The 22,896-nt window shown below is 41.5% G+C and overlaps 1 protein-coding gene across 1 annotated transcript in view; it reads left to right on the top strand.

Annotated features, from left to right (window-relative positions):
- egfra (epidermal growth factor receptor a (erythroblastic leukemia viral (v-erb-b) oncogene homolog, avian)) overlaps positions 1-22,896 on the top strand; it is a 48,255-nt gene that overhangs the window by 14,301 nt on the left and 11,058 nt on the right. The window contains exons 2-19 of the mRNA XM_019879088.1: positions 7,647-7,798; positions 8,431-8,617; positions 8,703-8,837; positions 8,910-8,978; positions 9,864-9,982; positions 11,414-11,555; positions 13,344-13,460; positions 15,190-15,316; positions 15,384-15,457; positions 15,533-15,620; positions 15,713-15,912; positions 16,553-16,685; positions 16,866-16,956; positions 18,207-18,364; positions 19,483-19,521; positions 20,570-20,714; positions 20,830-20,952; positions 21,820-21,918. Coding sequence (XP_019734647.1) covers positions 7,647-7,798; positions 8,431-8,617; positions 8,703-8,837; positions 8,910-8,978; positions 9,864-9,982; positions 11,414-11,555; positions 13,344-13,460; positions 15,190-15,316; positions 15,384-15,457; positions 15,533-15,620; positions 15,713-15,912; positions 16,553-16,685; positions 16,866-16,956; positions 18,207-18,364; positions 19,483-19,521; positions 20,570-20,714; positions 20,830-20,952; positions 21,820-21,918 — 2,198 coding nt within the window. The remainder of the gene's footprint in view (positions 1-7,646; positions 7,799-8,430; positions 8,618-8,702; positions 8,838-8,909; positions 8,979-9,863; positions 9,983-11,413; positions 11,556-13,343; positions 13,461-15,189; positions 15,317-15,383; positions 15,458-15,532; positions 15,621-15,712; positions 15,913-16,552; positions 16,686-16,865; positions 16,957-18,206; positions 18,365-19,482; positions 19,522-20,569; positions 20,715-20,829; positions 20,953-21,819; positions 21,919-22,896) is intronic.

The raw sequence follows: 22,896 nt of genomic DNA, 5'->3' as shown, positions 1-22,896 counted from the left end.
CCACAAATGCTGAACAACATCACCAAACCGACAGATTCCGAAAAGCCAGCCATTGACGCTAGAAATTGGAGAAGGCAGGATTTGGGTATTATGTATTACGTGTTGCAGTAATCCCTCATTTATTGCCGCAGTGACGTTCTACAAAGAACCTGTGATGAGTGAAATCCGTCAAGAAGTCATCTCTATTTTTTACAGTTTATTTCTTTCTCTCTCTCTCTATATATCTATCTATCTATCTATCTATCTATCTATCTATCTATCTATATATATATACACACACACATACACACACAGTAAAGATTAAACCTCCTTTACTCTGGCCAAGGATTTAAGAAAAACAAAAATATAATCATTTTCTTCCAAACAACTGACAGGTTTTAGAAATACTGTACAGAATGTTTGGTCGATATTTGTGGGTTTTGTCATGGAGGAAATTTGGCAACTACAGCGATGAGGCGCGGAGATTGTTGACATTAGTCTCCAGTTCCTTAGCCAGTCAGGATGCAGAACACAATGCACTGCAAAAAAAAAAAATGCACGAAAAAAATCAGTGAAACAGCGAAGCCGTGAAAGATGAACTTTGTTCTGGTGAGGGATTAATGTGCATATTTTACAAGTCATTCTTGACATGGGTCCATGCTTGTGCGTTGCCTTTGAAATCCAGCTTCCTCAAGCTGAGTTAAAGCCCCAAACATTAAATCTGCTCAGCCAAGAGCATCTGCAGTGGCTCATACACTTTGAAACGCATCATCCTTGTTTGGTCTCCTTGAGCTTTTTTCTCAGACTGTTCTTCACAGACGCCTTCAATGGGCTTGTTTATGACCCATGGTTAGTCTTCACGGGAAACACCCTGACATGTTCATAGGTTACCCTTTGTCCAAAGCTAACGATTCCAAAGAATTAAAGTTTGACTTCACAACCAACAGCTTCAGCCCACTTGCAGCTGAACCATGACCGACCCCCCCCCCTCCCTCCCTCATTCCATCCCACGAGAGGAATATACCCCAGCTTCATAGTTATTGTGCAGAACAAAGGTCCAATGAGAAAAAAAAAGCAAATTTGTAATTATTTCTAAATTTGTCAGGTAGCAGCATGTTGGACCAGATGGAGAGTCTTCTTCAGCGAGTTGCTTGAGCGGCCTGCTAAGAGAGAGTTATGGTAGCTTCTCAGCATTCAGTAACAGATTCACTATCATTTGTGTGACAGCTTAATATTTTTCAAACCATCTTAAAATTAATTTTCTCAAAAATCAATGGAGCGCCTTGTAATCTGGTGCGCCTTGTGCAGTGATTCACAAAGAGTGTGCCAGGGCACTTTATTGTCCCGTGACAGCGGCGAAGGTGTGCCGTGGGAAATTATTACATTTCACTTAATTGTTGAGAAAATTATTTATTGATAACAAATAGTGTATATTTATTCACCGATCTATGACAGCAACTTCTAGTGACAGACATAACAAATAAATGATCTTTCTCTTCGATGGCAGAAAGTATATAACTGACATCTGTCTCCACTTTTTGTGCCACTTTTATTTGGTGGTGTGCCATGAGATTTTGTGGACTTAAAATATGTGCCTTGGCTCAATAAAGGTCTGGAATGCCCGGCCTTGTGAATGGATGTCGCTTTTTCATTCGTAGTCTTTTATTCAGATTCCTTCCTGTGTACTTTCACGCATCGAAACGCCCGCTGGTGTAAATGTTTTCCTTGTACTGGACCTAGAACTACTTCCTGCTTCCATGTCTAAGAATAATGGAAAATGTAGTTCTACTGGCCTGATGCTGAGCATTTCTGGTCGCGCCTTTCAAATGGTAAAATGTGGAACAATATCATTGCGGTGTGTGCGACCGAGAGCTAAATGACACAGCCAGCTTCCAACAGCAACCTAGCATAAAATGAGCAGGCTTGAATAATGGCGAGCCAGGAATTTGAAAGTACCCGGTGAGTGTATTGACTTGTGTACAGCTGTTGAGCTGTCAACCAAGATCGCATTTCACACACAACCACCGATCACCATATTGACTAACGATGTTTAAACTTTTTTTTCCCCCCAACCTTCAGAGGAGCACCTTCTCTTATCCATTTGACACAGCCTCCATGTGAAGGTGAACAAAAGCAAGTGGCACCCAGTCTAAACCTATTATAGGCACACAATATCTATCCAATAAACATAGTCTGAAATGTGCGGTGCAGTCACACAACTGGAGGATACTGAAAGTAATTATTTATTAATTTTATTTTTAAATTTTTAATAGGCGAGGAAGGGATTTTAAATTACCGGATCACTTGCAGAGTCAGCCTGCGAAGAGAGAGCTGCAATAATCCCGCCTAGATGTTGCAAAAGCAAGTGGTTCATTTTTCAGCATTGTCTTTTGATAAACTTGCTGACTGCGCTACATATAGAATAGCAACAAACAATCGAAGGATGACATCTATGACCCTGCTTTTCTACTTTGGAAATCTTTTCTCTCACTCCCTTTCCATCACTTCCTGCCCAGAGTTGTACATAATTCCGTCCATCCTCCTCTTTCCCCGGAGACGAGAATCAACTACCATCTGGTCCAGCATCACAGGGTAGCCGCCTGGAGCGGATCAAGCGCAAAGAGCAACTTCCTGACATGTCATAGGAGGCTTGGGTTTCTTTTTTTTCCTCCCATCTTTTATTGCACTCCTCCCACCTTTTTCTTCCCTTTCCGAGACTCAGAGACGTTTGTTGTCAGGGCCCGAGGCAGCTCCCTCATAAAGGAAGAATGTATTTCCCGTTTCCAGCATGCAGGATATCGATACCTTTGAGAAGCCCTCGCTGATCTCCAATTGAGTCGGTCCACTGCAGTTCTGTAGGGGGCAGTAATGTGCATGACACATGAATCAACAGCTGCCCCAAAAGACAGATGATGATGTTTTGATGTACTGTCACAGACAGGACATCTTAGAAGATGAAGACGGTGTGATTATTCCGATTATTCAACGAGGCAATTTACTGTCAGACTGAACGCACAGGTTACATAACACTAATGCTGTTGACTGGCAAATCAACAAGAATGGCAGTTAGCATCCTCCTTTGATTATGTACACTATATGTTTACACATAATTGAATGAGCGGCCTCTGGATGCAGCGTAATTCAATTGCAGCTAGCGGACGAGAGGAAGCGGTCCGCTCATAAAACGGGCTTGGATTTCAGTGCGGATTGGATGTCCGAAAGAAATCATTGGACGGCTCTTGACGGCTTTTTGTGTGTTCAAAGCCGAGGTTTGAATTTGTAGACTTTCATTGGTTCGTCTGAAAATGCACAGTTTTGCACGAAGTGTAATGCAGACCGGGAGAAACTTGTATTTATGACCCACTTGAGCCGTTGCAGAAATGAGCTTTTGAGTTATCTGGCCGCTGCAGTGTTTCCAGTAAATCTCCCAGTTATCACAGTTCAGTTTTGCTTGCTGCAATATCCACTTGGTGATTAGAATCCATTTTGGGTGACAGATGGAAGAAGATCAGATAAATCGACACTACTTGCATGATCGCGAGAATTCGCACGCAGCCCTGCGCACTAGCCTTGTTGGAAACATTGGGGAAGTTTGCAGTGTGCCAGTTGACCGTCACGCTTCTCATGCACACATTTGCATTTTGTTCACTTTAGCACGGCAAAATATGATTGCGTGAAGCCAGTCGACGAGTTTGTTCGTATGCATTTTTCCATTTTAAGTTTAACATTTCACATGCTGTACGCTGCAATTGATTTCCCCAGAACTGTGACTACTCTATTCAGATAAACATTTTGCCAAATTTACTTAACTCTTGTAAAATTATGATTTCCTCCTTGGAAAATAACTATGTTTTGGAAAATATTTTTTTGTAAATTTATTACTTTCTCCTCGTAATTGTTTTTTTCTTAAAATGATTTTCACATGCATTTGCTTTTAGATAATTTATTCCAGTGTGTGATTATTGCAAGTTCAGTTTCGTACAATTACAACTTAATTTTGGAAGATAGGAACTTTTTTTTATTTGTCATGTTACTTACCACATACCGGTAGTTACTTTTTGGTATTATTGTAATAATCTTCTCTTAAAAGTTATCTTGTCCCCTCAGAATTACATTTTCCCCCCTAAAATACTTTTACTTTTTCCTCGTAATATTACAGCCATATTCTTCTCGAATTATGACATCTTGAAGGTTAGAACCTTTTTCTACAACAACCACCCCAAAAATTCATATTAATACACATTTATTCATTGAAAATAAAAAAAATGATAACAACTGACTATCGATGGAAAACTCCCATGATATTCTAAAAAAATATTAATTTTGTGATAATGCTTCCTTTTTGGAAATTGACAACTTAATCATTCTAAGGTCAAGTTTTTTTTTCCCCTCATAGTATGACAACTTTATTTTTATAACATTGTGTCTTTTCTTGGGACATGTTGTCAGCCAAATATCATAATTGCCTAAGCCATTTTTCAATAATTTTGCAAAACAATAAAAAGCACAATTTTTAGAAGACACGGATATTTTTCAAGGGGTCTTTTTCCTTCCGCTTACTTGTTTATCCAAAGCAGCCTGATACAATTTTTGTGAACACAGGTACACACACACTGACAGATCTTGTCGCCTCGAGAAACAAATACCGGTACTTGGCCCACAGCCTTGACTTCCAACGTAAATCCCTGAGTACACACCTGTGTGACTCTGCAATTAATCATAGCAAAGATGGTTCGCTTTATCATATTGGCTGCTCACAGGGTCAATAATCTCAATGCACACACACTGTTCTCGGAGCCACTCCTTGCTTCGCTTGCCTTTAACTCCATGTGAAGGCAGCGCAGCGGCAGGAAGTGAAGCAATGGCTTATTTGTAATTTGTCTCTGTTGCACTGTTCCTGACGTCAGCACAAGCCCCGCCCATGTACTGGGTGACAGGTACTTTGGAGGCAAATGTGTATGGTGGAAAACACCAAAGTGTTTCAACTGCAATACAAGCCCTTGTCTTGTACTCGCCGTAATTGGGCAAACCTGCACACATCCAACATGTACACTCGCTGGCCACGTTTTTAAAATGTACACTGGCATTCCATTTCACAATGTTTTTTTTTTTTTCCGTTATTACATTTTTAAAGCACTCGAGCAACGAGAAATAAAAGTCTGACATAAAAAATGTGAAATAATAATAAAAAAAAGTTTGTCGAGACAAACATTCATACAAATGCAATACAATGCATTGTATTAAAAATAAAATAAAATCCATCACATTGAGTAGAAAAAAACGATTAGATTAAAATTTTATTCGATGAGTGAAAAGGTAATAAATAAATACATAAATACCTTGGTCAGGAAATAATTCATGATTTTCAGTTTTCAGTTTAATTATTAAAATATTTTTTTTCTTTTTTCTTCCTGTTAAGATTAGGATTTCCAAATGACACTTGAAGAATTTTATTTAATGATACATTTTGGGGGGATTTTTTTTTTTCTTCATGTTGTTTTCTTCTAAAAAGGCAGTTTTCTTGTTAGAGTTCAACAAAATCAGACATTCCGTAATATTTTTCTTGTAAAATTCCAGCTTTGTATAATATTCCCACTTTTTTTCTCGCAAAGTTAGTTTTTTTTTCTTGATTTTTATTTATTGATGGGTGTGCTTCAATCTCAAAAGATGACAGTCTCTGAAAAACAAGCATGACTTTTAATGGAATATTACCAAATTTGAGGATATATGTTCTTCAGTCCATGTATCCCACCACCTTCTTCTTCTGATATATCATACAAGAAGTACTGTATTTACAACACATCCAGCCTTGACAGAGATGATGAACAGTGATATTTAATAATGTAGCTTGAATATACTCGAAGAGTCTGAATTTTGCGGTGTTGCTATATTGTGCAGCCGTTGGGTCCAGATTGTCACGTTACGCACGAAGCAGGGAAAAGAACCGCTTTGTGCGTAACAGAAAAAGGTGAGAATGAGTCTTCTTCTGATATATCATACAAGAAGTACTGTATTTACAACACATCCAGCCTTGACAGAGATGATGAACAGTGATATTTAATAATGTAGCTTGAATATGCTCGAAGAGTCTGAATTTTGCGGTGTTGCTATATTGTGCAGCCGTTGGGTCCAGATGAGTAAAATCTAAGCAGCCCTGTGTGTTGATACAGTCTGACCTTGTTTTCTGCCTGCCGGCCTAATAAGGAAGTGACTTTATGGTCCCAGGCTATCAGGCCCTTTACCACCTGCAGGGCCCGTTATGAAATCAGGAACGCCGGTGGTTGGGTTTTGTTTTCGGCCCCCCCCCCCCCAACACACACACCCACACACACACACACACACACACACACACACACTTGCACAGCTAACCTATTCGGCGATGGGGCATGTGTGTTGACGTCACCCGGTTTGCCCCGCCGTTCGTCGTAAATCAGAATAACGTAGTAATCGGAGAAAGCAGCTGGGCCATGTGTACATATTTACCGGACACACCGTTTACTTATTGTGCTTTGGCTTGAGGACTAATTACAACACAAATTGCATCTTGCGTGGCTCCCCTAATTAATTTAAAGCTTCCTAGTGTGCCTTCGGTTGTCGTGGACGGTTGGCCCGGTTCGTGTCAGCAGGGGCCCTCAGGGAGCAGTTAATGAGGAGGGAGAGGGAGGATGACGGCAGGCAGATGTTTACCTCCTAATTCCCGCTCAATCAGTGCAATGAAGTTGTTTGCGTATGCATCAGGCCAAATTTGACTATTTTTCCTACTGAACCTTTGGAGTAGGCCTGCAGCTATTGAATATTTTTAGAATCGAGTATTATACCAATGATCCCGTCCGTTCATGGAATAATCAGATTAAAAATGGATTCTGTGATATTAAAGACGGCATGCATGTGAGGGGGCATGTATTAGTGTCCACTTGGGCTCCCTCTCATCATGTGTATGGCTTCAAAAGTTGAGGCCTGGCCTGTGACAACAAATATGACTTCAAACTGACTCCATATCATACTACAATTTAAAATTTTTGTTCTAGGGGAAAACAATTATTTTCTCAATTTTGTAAGTCGTTTCTAGGAACTTAGTGTTTTGGTCATTATGTCTTTTTCCAAGAACATTGTAACTTCATTATCGTAGTATTTTTTTTCTCTCAAATTGTTTCTATTTTTCTTCCCCCTTTCTAATAAAATCTAGAAGAATTGCTGACTTTATGGTTTGGTCTGTTTGGCAGTCAAGTGCTAACCTGTTGTGGAATGCTGCCTGGGAGACTTTAGAGTACGGCAATACCGTGATTTCCACTACACATCTGGGAGAGTCTTTGCTTGCTGGCGCTTTTTGTAAAACCATAAATCTCCACTTTAAAAGTGCCAGCCAAAGAAATTCATTACACAGTTACTAAATGTGCTGGTCGGTAATATGAGTGAATGTATGGCAGTGTGTCTTGCTGGCAGAGGGGGTTACACAGCACGGGGTGACTCCTGCCTTGTGCCGGTCAGAACTTGTCGGACCGGCTCACGCTACAATGGAAGCCTCGTTCAGCACTTATCCTTATTTAGACACTCTGTTGGTGTGTGCGTGCGTGCTTGTAATGTCAGTGATTGATAGCAATACAGGCCATGGTCATTAGTGGCATTGCCCCATAGTTACAGATGTTTGTTTGTATTTTTCCCGGCAGTGTGCCAAGGCATCACCAACCGCTTAAACTTGCTGGGCTCCAAAGAGGATCACTACCTGAACATGGTAAAAACCTACAGCAACTGCACTGTGGTCCTGGAGAACCTGGAGGTCACTTACATGGAGGAACACCATGACTTGTCCTTCCTCAGGGTAAAAATATATTTCTCTTCTGTGTTCATTTTTCTCCTTTTACATCTTACAACCTCCCCAACACAAAAATGACTATTCTTTAAAATTTAATCCCAGAGAATAGATTCTTCCCCACCCCCAAAAAAGATCTTATAAGATAAGATAAGATAAGATATAAGATATCCTTTATTTGTCCCACACTGGGGTTAAGATAATAAGAGTTTGTCCTTAATCTCTTAAAATGATTTTTTTTTCATGTAACAGTAGAACATTGTCTGAAAAATATTTTTTTATTCCTATTATTATTTCTCGTATTACTTTGCTCAAAAGGATATGACTATTATATTCAGATTAAAACGTTTTTTCATGAAAGAGTACAAAATTAATTTTTCTCCACAATTTCTTCCAAAAAATGCTTCTTTTTATCAATTATCATTTTTCTTGCAGATGGATAAGCGGATTAGAAAATGGATGGATATATGACATGAATATTCACATTTCCACAATTTTTCTCAATATTACTGATAAATGGGTTGAAGTGTGGAGCAGAAGTTTTTTAGCAACAAAAATGATCAACAATAGTTAAAAAAAAAAAAGTATAGCCAACCATTTGTGGTTATCTGAAAGCACGTTTAATTTTTTTGCTTCTACAGACGATAGAAGAAGTGGGCGGCTATGTGCTCATTGCCCTCAACACCGCATCCAGGATCTCGCTGGATAACCTGCGCATCATTCGTGGTCACTCGCTGTACGAGGGAAGCTTCGCCCTTACCGTGTTGGCCAATTACGACAAAGTCTCGGGTCTGGGCACCAGTGAGCTCCTTCTGAGCAGCCTCACAGGTCTGTGCCAGCACATTAGCGCTTTGTCTTAGAGAACAATCACATCATTAAAGTTGACATTCTTAATGCGGTTTGTCTTTTCCAGAAATCATCAAAGGAGGTGTGAAGTTTGGCAACAACCAGCTGTGCAACGTGGAGACCATCCAGTGGTACGACATCATTAACGAGGACAGTAAACCCAAAATGGAGTTGCCACCCGTGGCTAGCAACTACCCGCTTTGTGAGTGATGCACTGAGGAGTATTATTCATCATTAATTAGAATTAAGAACATGTTTCTGCTTTTTCTTGCAGGTAAAAAATGTGATAAAAGTTGCTTCAACGGTTCTTGCTGGGCACCCGGACCCCAAAACTGTCAAACTTGTAAGATGATTTCTGTCATTTATGCTGAATGTGGGCTGAACGATATGGACAAAATTTCAAATCTCATTATTCGAATCCTTGAAATCGATACTGTATGATGTGACAATGGTCTGGCCTATAAAAACAGCTCCTGTGAGTTTTAATAACATTTGTGTGACCTGCTTCCGTCAGAATTCCCCTCAAAATTCAAGATAAGCTCCATATTAAGGGCCAGTGTGTGTCTCAATCAAGTAAGCGTGTATCCCCCGCCCCATATCTTGCTGGGACAATGGCGAGTCTGGCTTTCATTACCAAGTCAACTGTGGGTGGAGTCTGAGCATGGGGGGGACTTCTACTTGATAATAATGCATCCGATGTAGATGCCGCTTTTCTGGACAACGTGGGACTTAAAGACGCTGAAACAATGGATTCATACGCTCACACACTCACACTCTGGCGGCAAAATATGTTGCGTAGCCGCCCCTGCCCCGAGGAAAGCGTGGCTGCCAGTGTGCGCCTGTAGCCCCTCCCACCACCAGCCAACATTCATGCCTAGAGTCTTGCGCAAGGACACGACGACACATGACTCAGACACAGCAGGGTTCGATCAGTGGTCTGCGCATTCCCATTCCAAAAATACTCATTGCAGCTCTGCTTACCTTTTGGCTATGATGTGATAGCCGGGCCTTGCACATGTGGGCTGTTTGCGCATCAGAGTGCTTGATTTGAATGATCGTGTTTCAGAGAGTGTAGTCACTGGAAATTGGCCCCAGGTTTTCAGAGACCCAACTACTTGTGTACAAGTCAAACCAATTTGAACACAAAACATGAAATGGTCCATTTTAAATGAAAGAATTCAATGAAAGGCTTCTCATGGCATTTTCTTCATTGTGCTCCTTTCTGCAGTGACCAAGCTAAACTGTGCTCAGCAGTGCTCCAAGAGGTGCAAAGGACCTTCGCCTAGTGACTGCTGTAATGAACACTGCGCTGCGGGATGCACGGGACCACGTCCCACCGATTGTCTGGTAGAAGATTATAGGGCTTCCTTCACTATTTATTTGGGCGAGATTACAGCTTCCATTAACCTGTTAAAATTACGACTCCATCTCAAAGAATGCTTTTTTTTTTTTTTTTTTTTGCGCGTTATTACCGTATTGGCCCGAATATAAGACGGTGTTTTTTGCATTGAAATAAGACTGAAAAAGTGGAGGTCGTCTTATATTCGGGGTCTAGACATTATACCCAATCACGACGCTAGATGGTGCCAGATATCATTGAAGCGAATGCTGAATTTGACTCCCCAGGCCAAAGCGATCCCGTCACGAAGAATAAAAATAAAAATAGCAGTAGCATGAAGAAGAAAAATAAAAAATAGCGGTGAGAAAGAAAAGAGAAGAAAATAATAGAAGAGACAACAGAAAATGGAGAAACGTAGCGACAATCTGGAGAAAAGTGGGTCGAAGATCGGCCAGGTTAACCGGCAGCTGAGGAGAAGTTATGATCTAATTTGCATTTCAAAAACCAGAAGCCATTCATTTACGAATGTGATTGCACTTTAGTTTACAAATTTAAATGTTCAGATATTAAGATTTGAATGAGGCAAAATAACATGCTTTTTCTCTCAAATTTATTGTTATAATAATTTGTTTCAGATGTACTGTAATTATTTTCTGTATAAAAATGTATTTGGTGTTCAAAAAGTCTTTTTTCAAACTTGAGTCTTGAAAAAGAGGGGGTCGTCTTATATTCGGGCCAATGCGGTACTTTATTCCCATAAAAACACATTTATTCTCATACGATAATTATTACTAAGAAAAGTATAAGAATTATTCTACAACTTTTTGTCGTTTAACAGCTTTATCTTATAACATTGCGACTATGGCTGGAAAAAATGCATCTTCTTTTTATGATCACTTCATTCTCATAAGAAGGCATTTATCCTTTTCCCATAACGATTTATTCCTCGATTCGTGGTTTCAGCTGAATACTGCTCTGAGTGTATGTGGCACATGGGCACATCACCAACACAAATCCATCTTTTTGGGGACTGAGAATTCAGAAAATTCGCACTTTCAACTCATACTAGATACTGTTTTCTTACAATCTCAATATTATTGCAACTTATTATGAAAATGTTGACTTTATCTGGTATGCTACAATTTCATACTGCCTCATAGTTTCACAGCTATCGACAAGATTTCCATACAATCTTGAGATACTATTACGATTAAGTAGCAGCACTGCGCAGGTTACTGAATTATTTATTTTTCGGCGAGGGCCCAGATGTTTTATGTTGTCTGACGGGAGGCCAATTCTTTGAAAACTCCCATCTTAGGTTATTACAAGCGTTCTGAGCGTTGTGCGTTTAGCAGGAGGCTGCGCAGCCTCGGGAGCTTCGAGGCCGGCGTGGAGGAATGCACTGTTTTCATTAAGCCTGCGCTCTGTTTGTCCTGCAGGCCTGTCGGGACTTCCAGGATGACGGGGTGTGCAAGGACTCCTGCCCGGGCCTCATGCGCTACGACCCCAACCAGCACCAGCTGGTCCCCAACCCGCACGGGAAGTACAACTTTGGCGCCACCTGTGTCAAGAGCTGCCCCCGTAAGTGAGGCTCCTGAGCAACTTCACTTGCTGTCAACACTTTGTGGTTGGACATTGGCTGCTTCCCGTTGTAATGATAAACCGTTGTGGACAAAGACAGAAAATGATTGAGTTTCCGGGCATGCTCATGTCACATCTGTTCTTTCTCACTTTAACTTCTTTGAGATATTTGAGTCCTGTCATCCTGTGAACAGTCAACCTTGTACCATTCGAAACAGCACATGGAAAAATACAACTTTTTTTTCTCTGAAAATAGGACAGTTTGCCCCAAGACTAGTGTCCAAAAAATACGGGCATTTTTTTTTTCTAAGCGTACCGCTTTAACCTTCTGGAATTTTCTTTTTTCTTAAAAAAATAAATTTTATGAGAGTACAACTTTTTTCTTCAACAAATAAGACTTCTTTCTTTTAAAAATGTCTTCAATTTTGACTTTCTTTTTACTCTTCTGGGAAAAAAAAAATCTCTTCTCAGATTTTGATTTATTTTGTCAGAGCGTGCCTTCAAAATAAGGTACACCGCAAATGCAAAGTGCATGAAAAATACGACTCACCATCACCGCATATTATGCAGAGAGGGCTTGGTGCGTGGGAACTCCTGATACTGAGATTAAATGGAGCCTTCTTTTTCTTGGAAGTCGTAGGCTCCTCTTCTGTCTCCTGGCTGGGCCTTTCCCCCTTGCCCAAGAAACCTTCCAAGGACATTTGTTTTTTACTCATTTTGTGAGTTCCTGGGCTTCATTTTAGCGGTAACCTATCACGTGACCGAGAAGCGTGCTTTGACCTACGTCAAGAGTAACATACTCTAGACCAGTGGTTCTTAACCTTGTTAGCGGTACCGAACCCAACCAGTTCATATGCACATTCACCGAACCCGTAGTGAAAAATAAAAATTTGATTCAAGAAGTGTTCCTTGAGTTTTGCCGGAGTGAGACTAGAGTTGCTCACCTTGGCACGACAAATCATGCAGATTGGACGCTGTGAATCCATGTTGTACATATTCGTCCGACCACTTTCTTTTTTTGCTCAACATAGCATGTATTAAAACAATTTTTAAAAATCACAACAGTCACACGTTCACTACTGAGCGAACTAAATTTCCCGCAGCACTGATTGGACAAACGATGTAATGTGATCATCTGCAGCGGGCGTGTCCTAACTAATTGACATGTTGAGTCGGGAGTGTCTTAACCTCCATGGCAGAGGCTCCGTCGAACCCGTGAGATTGATTCACCAAACCCCTGGGGTTCAATCGAACCCAGGTTAATAACCACTGCTCTAGACCGATGTAACAGAGAATCCAGTAATTTTTCAAAATAAAACATCTTTCAGATTCTGAAATGAATAAAACGGAAGTAATGTAAGTTATTTATTCTTTCTGTGCGGCCTGGTACCAAATGACCCACGGATCGGTACCGGTCCACAGCCCAGGGTTGGGGACCGCTGTACTAAGACATATTTTTCTTGTAAAAAGACTTTACTCTTACAGAGAATTTTCATGTAAGTACAATTTTAAAAAATTAAAAAATCAACGCTTACTTCTTAAGCAAATGACATTTGTTTGGTCTTTTTTTTTAAAGTTCACATCAATTTTTTCTTGAAAACAAGCCTTTTTTTTTTTTTTTTTTAAGAGTATGACTTCTTTCAAGAAGCAGTACGTCTCCTAACGCGATAACTGTCTTGAAAATGATTGTTGACTTGATCTACAATGTTTAAGTCTCATCAGCCTGTAAAACGTCACGGTGCTCGCATCCGAAAGCAAAACCACTCACGTGTTTTTCAATCCTCTCAGATAACTATGTGGTGACAGACCACGGCGCGTGCGTGCGGACGTGCAGCGGCAACACTTACGAGGTGGAGGACGGTGGCGTCAGGAAATGTGCCAAATGCGATGGACTGTGCCCCAAAGGTGAGTTCCCCAGCCGACACCGGTCTCTCTTAGCATCCATCAGAAAACGTTGAGCCACGTTTTACACGCAAACACACCTGCTTAGCATGACCACAAATGCAAATCATTATTAGACATATTTTGACTCTGAATCATTTCTAGTCGTGCTTATTTCTACTGCAAGGTCATGAATTACTGGCCAGAAGAGCAATCGGATCTGTGCAGTGATTTTTTTTTTTTTTTTAAGCGCTGTGGATTATTTGTAGTTGGATCGTTCATTTCTGTTGTGCAAGGTGGCACCTCTGCTGAATAATCATTGACAAAAGGAACGAGTGCATGTTGTGTCTTATGTGTTGTGTTGTATTATTTTGTCATTTTATGTTAACTGTTCTTTTGATGGTGGCGCGGGCACCCGCAGCGGCTCCTCTTGTTGTCTGGTTGAGAGGGAAGAAATTTAATCTGTGCTGTACAGTATGTTACACATAGAGCACATTTGACAATAGACTTGTACTTGACTTGTATGGCATGTACATTGCGCACATACATGTGACAGTGTGCCGTTTTATTTTATTCTGTGTATTAGTCGTAGTTCTGTTCATTTTTTTTTTTTTATCCAAGGTGGCACTTGTTTTTGTAACTTGCAAGGAATCGACCGCATAGCAGTGATTTAGTGACAAATTTGTGTGTGTGTGTGTGTGTGTGTGTGTGTGTGTGTGTGTGTGTGTGTGTGTGTGCGTGTGTGTGTGTGCGCGCACACACGCTTTTTTACTCTATTGATAATTTAGAATTAATTCTTCCATAAAGTTCTATTGTGCAAGTTGGCAGCTATCATGAATGAATAAACAATATAACTGTTTCAAATATAACAAAAAAATTGTTTTGTTTTTCTTTTTATCTTTTTTTTTGTCTGGTTTGTCCTTGTGTGCCTTGGCGCAGCATTCTTTGGACTTTTTTTTACAGCTGGATTATTTGTAGTTTATTTCTGTTGTGTAAGATGGTTTATGAATAACTGACAGAATGATCACTTGACAAGATGCTTGTCTGCTTTGTGAGCCAAGCACATTTTTCATGCTATGGATTTATTCGATGTATTTGTGTTGGGCAAGGAGGCAGCTATCATGAATCATGAATAACAGTTGTGAATTTTTGCCTATGGCATGTGCTTTGCACGTGGCCTTTGTTATTGACTATCTTTAAACTGTATTTCTAGTTGTTCTACTCCTTTCTATTGTCCTAAGTGAAAGTGTGCATTTAACTTTTTGACTTATTTCTATTTATTCTGCTTCATGCTATTGTTCAGTTTGGTGCCTATCATGACGAGGTTGCATGGAACGATCACACACCAGTAGTTTGGCGTTAACCCCTCTTGTGGTGGATTTTTTGGTGGGTTTGTTGACTCCATTGGGCAACATGACAGTTGTTCATAATCATTGGCAAAGAACGATGGCATGACAGTAATTGTATGACATGCCTCCGTTTGTGCTCCCATATGCCTTTTCATGACTGAGTATGCTGTGAACCTGAATCAGATTTTTTTTAGTCTGTGCATTATTTCGACTCATTCTTTATTTCTATTGTGTAACATAGTGGTTATCGTCAATGACTGTCAAAAGGAAGTCGGAATCTTGTTGTAGAAATGGTCATTGTGCAATTGTATATATTGCGTTTATTTTGGGGGTTGAGATTTACCTCAGCACATGTGTTGAATGCCTCGCATTCAACATGTTCCCGTTGTTTCAATTGTCGACAGTGTGTAACGGACTGGGGACAGGCCACCTGGCGAACACGCTCTGCATCAACGCCACCAACATTGACTCATTTAAAAACTGCACCAAAATCAACGGCAACATCGCTTTCATCCGCACGTCCATTCACGGGTAAGTCAGGGACCTCAAGAGCCTACGCGCCCTCAACGCAGAGCGCCAACCTGTCCGATGTTTGCAGGGACGCATACACCAAAACGCCAAAGATGGACCCCGCCCAGCTGGATGTGTTCAAGACAGTTAAAGAAATAACCGGTAAGTTTTCTGGAGTTTTTTTAATACAAGCTCTGCTCATTGTTTTCATGCTTGACAAGACCGCTGCCGCCTCAGGATACTTGTGGATTCAAACGTGGCACAAGAGCATGAATGCCCTCACTCCCTTTGAGAACCTGGAAATCATTCGAGGACGCACCAAGCGGTAAAGAGAGTGCAAAATCTTGATGTTTTTGTAAACATTTACTTTTTATTTAGCAGTGTCATGAAAAAAAAATGTTTGATTTCATTAATTAGGGGAAGCCGCAGCCTGGTGGTTACCCAGCTGGACATTAGCTACCTGGGCCTGCGCTCCCTCAAAGAGATCAGTGACGGTGACGTGGTCATCATCAAGAACCAGAACCTGTGCTACACCAACAACAGTCACTGGAAGACGCTCTTCAAGTCCGCCAGCCAGACCACCACCGTCAACGAGAATGCCAGTTCTGACAAATGTGGTAAATAAGCATAATAATTTCACACATGCCGCACGGTGGGCGACTGGCTTGCACGTCCGTGTAGAGGTCGTGGGTCCGATTCTGGGCCCGGCATTCCTGTGTGGAGTTTGCATGTTCTTCCTATACTCTGGTTTCCTCTCACATTCCAAAAACATGCATGGCAGGTTAATGGGACACTGTAAATTGTCCATCGGTGTGATTGAGAGTGCGACTGGCCGATTGTTTATGTGCCCTGCGATTGGCTGGCAACCAGTTGAGGGTGTCCTCCGCCCACTGCCCAAAGATAGCTGGGATTGGCTCCGGCACACCCCCGACCCACGTGAAGATAAAGCGGCTCGGATAATGGATGCGTGGTTAAATTTCGCACACATCTTACAGACCCTGTGCTTATGAATGATGGACCATTTAACATATTCATGGTCATAAATACGCACAGCTTTTTCTAACAAACAAACAAAAGAGTCAAAGACTATTTTCCTTTTTTCTTTCACTAATTGCAATGTTCTCAACTCTTTTTTTATGTTAAAAATAAAGATATTTTGGAAATATGCAATAATCTTCGATATTTTGGCTCCCAAGGAGACAGTTACAGCGATAGCAAACGGGTAACTCGATCATTCCCCCCTGTGTTTGTCTCCAGTTCAGCGAAATGATACGTGCGATCGTAAGTGCACGGTGGACGGATGCTGGGGTCCCGGCCCGGACATGTGCTTTGCCTGTCGGGACCACAGTCGCGACGGCAGCTGCGTGGACTCCTGCAACATCCTGGAGGGGTAAGGGAGGAAAACATATCCTGAAGTGTACTCCCTTCTCGGCGTAATGTTTAACGAGCGATTTGTTATTAAAAAGCAAACCGGTTAAATGTACTGCTGGAATAAGGCAAACATTCTCACCTGAGTTTGTTTGTCAAAGGTTCAATCTGGTTTACAATGTAACCCTCTTTGGCTTTGCAGGGAGCCACGGGAGGTCATGATGAAGAAAACCTGCGTGCCTTGTCACCCGGAGTGTCGTCATATGAACGGGACGCCCACTTGCAGCGCTCCAGTACGTGACGCCTTAATACCAAAACACCCAAGGTCCCTGAATGCAGCATGGGTGATTTCATTAAGTGCGGGCTCACATGATCACGAATAACCTATACATGCCACTTAGATTGCGCACAAGTATGGAATTATTTTTGCCTCTGGATTATTTATTCTTATTGTGCAGGGTGGCAGTTTTATCGTGAATAACTGGATTGCGTTAATTCTCGTGACATATACATTGCTGTGAGCACAAATGTGCCTCTCAATTAAAAAAAAAAAATGGGGGATGATTCTGTGGGCTATTCATTGTGTTTGTCTATTGTACAGGGTGCTGCTTATCATAATTAACCGTCAAGAAGAGCTTTGCAAACTTAGGACGTGCTGTTCTGGTGTGCGCAAGGGCTTGAGCTCATCAGTCAACTAGCCGAGTGAACTTCAGTTACACCGCACTAGAGGTTTAAACTTGCAGTCATCCAACTAATCATAAACATTTTGGGCATCTTGTCCTCCAATTGTCCAATTTACAGAAGACTTTTCACTTGCTTGTCCGCCATCATCACCAGACTCTAAAGCTCTGTGGGGAAGTGAAATGTTTGGCCAACAAGGCATTGCAGTCTTCATACATATGCGTGGGTCCTGTAATACAAATATAAGCATCACTGTTAAGCCTCACTAGCTTCGCTTCAAGTGTCTTTAACTCATGTAGTCATTCATTAAATTGGTCAACACATTTTGACAAAGTAAACTTGTTTTGCACCGATTCCAAATCCACCCACGTTTCTTAGCCAGCAACTCAGGTTTTCATAATAATAATAATATGTAAAAATGAATAAATAATATTTTTAGGAATATTTCTGACATAAAGGTAAGAGTTAGTAACTTTTTTTCTGAAATGCCATAGCTATCACACACGGTGAAATCAGTATTGCACAAGCTTTTGTAGGTCCAACTTAAAAACAAAACAAATAAAAAAAAAAGTATCTCAAAAAGGTGTATGAATCGACTTTTTTTTTTTAATGGGCGTCAAACTGATGCCAAGGGACACATAAAGGCATCTCTGATTAAAATATGCTCTTGATCAGTGCTATTTGTGTGGTATTATTTTCATGAAAGATACCACGATCAATTATTGTTAACGCTTTACGTGCGAATGGCCTTTGCCTTTGTTGCCAACGGCGGGCTCCACAACAACTAAGCTGCTGCTGCAATGACTAGTCAGATCCAAGCTTATGGCTCCACAAATGACGTTTTGATCGTGTGCACTTGCAGGGTTCCGCCAGCTGCAGCAAGTGCGCCAACTTCAAAGACGGACTCTTCTGCGTGTCCCGCTGTCCTCAAGGCGTGCCCGGCGAGGACGACTCACTCGTGTGGAAGTACGCCGACGACGCCAAAGTCTGCCAGCTGTGTCACCCCAACTGCACCCAAGGGTAACATTATTTTGCTTTGGTAACTTCAATTTGGAATCATGATCATTACATTGAATATGATGACACACTTTTCTTCCCTTTAATCACGGCTTTCCTTTGTTGATTGGCCCGGGCGAAATCACATGGTTCCATTGGCATATAATGAGCCGTGTGGTTTCATTTGAAGTGACCCAAAATGGTTCCAAGTCATCCTCTTCTGGGTTGGATTATAAAACTGGTGTTATTTACTATTTGATGATGGAAATTACGACATAAACTTCATTTTCTGGTCTGCTACTATTTTTCTTTTGTGATGTCATTAACCCTATCGTGCCCTGATATGGATAATAATGCTGCTTTTGGGGGGAAACGACATTGCAATGAATGGTTTCTTTATTTTAGGGCCGGTGATTAGCACTTGTGTCTAGCCATTCTGATGTTGTGGGTTTTAACCTGTGCTCCGGCCTTACTGCCTGCAATTTGCATGTGCTCCCTGTGGACTTTCCTCCTCAAAACATGCATGTTGGATTCATTCATGGCCTCAAAATTGTCCATAGGTGGAATTGTGAGTGAGATAAATCATCCATCCATCCATCCATCCATTTTCTGAATCGCGTATCCTCAGGAGGTCTGCGGACCGTGCTGGAGCCTATTTTAGCCGTTTTCGCGCTGCAAGTAGGGTACACCCTCACCTAATTGCCAGCCAATCGCAGGACACACATAGACAAACAACCATCCGCGCTCACACTCACACTTAGGGACAATTTAGAGTGTTCCATTAACCTGCCACGCATGTTTTTGGAATGTGTGAGGAAACCGGACCTCCCGGAGAAAACCCACGCAGGCACGAGGAGAACATGCAAACTCCACACAGGAAGGCCGGAGCTGGAATCGAACCCTGTACCTCTGCACTGTGAGGCCGACGTGCTAACCAGTCAACCACCGGGCTGCCTGAGATAAATCAATCAATAAATAAATATGCCTTGTATTGTATTGTATAGAATGCTTTTTTGTCTGCAACCAGTCCAGGGTGTACCACACCTGTGGTTCCCTAATGGCGATCACTAAAGAAAATAGATGGATGGAGTTCACAGGCCTCTGCGACGTATTTAGTACATGTGCTTGATTTTTGTTTTCAGGTGCACGGGACCCGGTCGTGAAGGCTGCCAGGGTAAACCGTAAGTAAAAAGCGCTGATTTCATCCCACTGGCATGTGTTCAACCTGCTGTGTGGCTCTTGTTCTCTAACATCTCGACCCCACACATGATGAGGGGCAAAATATGAGTGCATAGTGCACTTGAATTGTGACACCCCTGCTTATTTGTGGTTCTCTATTCACAAATTCATCTACCGTATTTGTTGTTGGTGTGTACGGCTCTTGCTACATTTTTGTGCACTTTGCTCTTAGAGGCAGCAAGCTAACGTTCAAATATTGGCTAATGGCCATATCGTAAGTGGCTTCATGGCAGTACGTTGAGGTGATACATGTCGACTCTTTTAAAATTTAATATGTCGAGGAAGCACTACATCAGCAGCTCCTATATTTTGTTCTTCTACTTCTTCCTTTCATAACTTTGCTGCTGTGAAATGGGAATTTCTCCATTGCGAGACTAATAAAGGATTTCTTATCTTTATCTTATTAGTAGACAAAGAGACTTCTGCCGCATGTGTGTTTTTCCATTTGTTTCCAAAATCAAATCATCTGTAAGATATTTATTTTCAAGGGTTGTGTTGTCAGACGACTGTCAAGTGATGTTGAAGTGATTTGGTAGATTTAGGGTTGAAACAATCAATATAGGCAATTCTAAACATTTTGTGTGGGGTGGGGGTGGGGTCATTTACTTTTGGCCTTTATTTATTTATCTATTTATGTATGTATTTATTAAATTTGCAATGGGCGGATGGGCTTATGTTTACTGTACTGAAAGTGTCCAGTACACCCTACTCCTTTGGTTGGCTGGACCATTTTCAGTTGCTCAGGATCCTTGACAAGCTGGTCTTTGCTAACTTTCTCCTAACGAGAGGGGAAAAAACACTTATTTTGGCACCCAGTTCTCAGAATCAGAATCAGAATCAGAATCATCTTTATTGGCCAAGTATGTAGAACACACAAGGAATTTGTCTCCGGTATAACACGCTGCATTAGTATCATCATAAACAAGGACATGACAAATAGGTATGGAAGAACATTTCGTATTGTAATTAGTATTCATGTTCTCGCCTCAGCTCTTCGGGTCTGTCCATAATTGCGGCGGGTGTGGTGGGTGGCCTTTTGGCAGTCCTGCTGGCGGGCCTGACGGTCGTCGTGTTGCTGCGGCGACGCCACATCAAGAGGAAGAGGACCATGAGGCGACTACTCCAGGAGAAAGAGGTACGATGGGGTGGACAGACGCGAGAAAACATATCGACATATCACCAGAGAGAGAGCTGTGTCATGGGAGCTCATTGTTTTGGTGGTTGTAACATAGTGAGCGCTGTCGTTCCAGTTGGTAGAACCACTGACTCCAAGTGGCGAGGCCCCCAACCAAGCCCTGCTGCGCATCCTGAAGGAACCCGAATTCAGGAAAATCAAAGTTTTGGGGTCAGGGGCTTTTGGGACAGTCTACAAGGTAATAACAGGCCTCTTTTTTTTCCCCTCAAAATGGCAGGGTTGCCAAGAAATCTCTTCTGACTTTGCTTCGCATCTGTTGTCAATTTTTCAATTAAAAGACACATTTTTAACTCGCGTGCTCACACACTCCACTGACTCCACGTTGGCTTCCTGTGTGCGTTCAGCACACACATGCAGGCTTAAGAGTAGGATGACGCAATGCGTTTGCTATTTGTCTTCTGATTGGCTAGCATTTTATTGCTTGTGTAGATTTCTTACTGGACTCTCATATCCAGTATATTACCCCGGGACGGAAGAAATGGTTTTAGGGTTCCAAGTTTCTCATATATCATGTGGTTGCTCATATAAAGATCAGTCGACAGGCCATCATGTTCGAGATTAAAGTTCAAAACTGACACAACCATACTTTAATGTTAAATTTATAAAAAGGATGGCCATTTTTTTAAAAATTGGATTGTTGAAAACCCTCCTGTGTCAAATTGACCTATTTTGAAAATGTTAAAAAAAACAACGCTGATGATGTTAAATGTTCTGCCGGCATGACTTCTGCGATTTTCTTTTTACTTTTTCATATTATTCCTTGATTTTACCGACCCTGGAAGTGGACATCCATTACAGGTGTAACAAACATGAAAAGCATCGAGCTGTGCATGCGTGACAAACATGCAGCATCATTGCGCCGATATTAGCCATACTATGCTGTACCGCACTGGACTGCACAGTACTGCAAATTGTTTCATTTACTTAAAAATGTGGTGTTTGAAATCCCTGATGTGTTCAGTGGACAGCCAAGATAAAGGAATTGTCGTGACTGTTGCGAGGTCGCTGTCATTAAAGACCCTCCTTGGATTGTGTGTCCATGCAGGGTCTTTGGGTGCCAGAGGGAGAAGACGTGAAGATCCCAGTGGCCATCAAGGTTTTGAGAGAGGCCACGTCGCCAAAAGCCAACAAAGAGATCTTAGACGTAAGTGGACTCCCATTTTAAAAGTCACCACGACCGCTTGTTTTGACTGTAAATGGAGAAACCGTCTCACTGGAGGAAATCCATAATACTGTAAATCCAATCGTGTGGGCGTTGGTGTGATTCAAGGCCTTCTGGAAAATGAATGCAACCTCTTCAAACTGCATGAGCTGTTCTAATATTCCCACAGGCAATCATTTCAAGCAAATGAATTTGTTCCAGACTCGAACCATCTCCATCATAAAGCAGTTATTCATTTTATAGTAAATGTTTGAAGTCACTTTTTTTTTTTTTTTTGCACCAACATCCAACGAGTGATTCTCAACCAGGATGCCATAGCACATTCGTGTGGCATGAGACTATCTAGTGTGCCATGGGAAATTATCTAATTTTACTGAATTGACCCCAAAATTTGTTGGTGTATATGTAACAGCAACATGCGGTTGGTTACAGGAAGAAAAATGAGATGCGGAGAGTTCAGCGTAGGTTGTCCCAATGCATTGAAAAGAGACGAGTCATTGGATAACTGCTGGTTTTGTCCCGCCCATCGGACGATCAGCTTTTCTGCATGATGATTGTTGGATGATCTGTCTGAGGCTGAATCCTTTTTGATTGACAGCGAAATGAACCAATCACCGATCTTATGGTGAAGGCATCCTTTTCATTTTTTTGAAAAGGAACTGAGAGTAGAATTCACGTATCAATAAACGGACACATTTTATGATGTAGGCCGAAATTGAGCTTCCCTTCCTTGACAGACCAGCATCCGCCGCTGATACAATGAAACCAAAGACCAACAATTTGCAAAGGTAAATTTGGCAAGCTGTACAGAGACAAGGTGCGGAGACTGTTCACATTGGTCAGTCCCTTAGCCAATCAGGATGCAGAACACAATTCACTGTTTAAAAAAAAGGATTTAAAAAACTGCACTAAAAAAAAATCTCCGTGAAACAGCGAAGCTGCGGAAGGTGAACCGCGTTA

This window comes from Hippocampus comes, unplaced genomic scaffold (genome assembly GCF_001891065.2).
Source record: "Hippocampus comes isolate QL1 unplaced genomic scaffold, H_comes_QL1_v1.1 scaffold85, whole genome shotgun sequence".
NCBI classification, from domain to species: Eukaryota; Metazoa; Chordata; class Actinopteri; order Syngnathiformes; family Syngnathidae; genus Hippocampus; species Hippocampus comes.
Note: the sequence above shows the minus strand (reverse complement) of the source record. Positions and strands in the feature narration are given on the sequence as shown.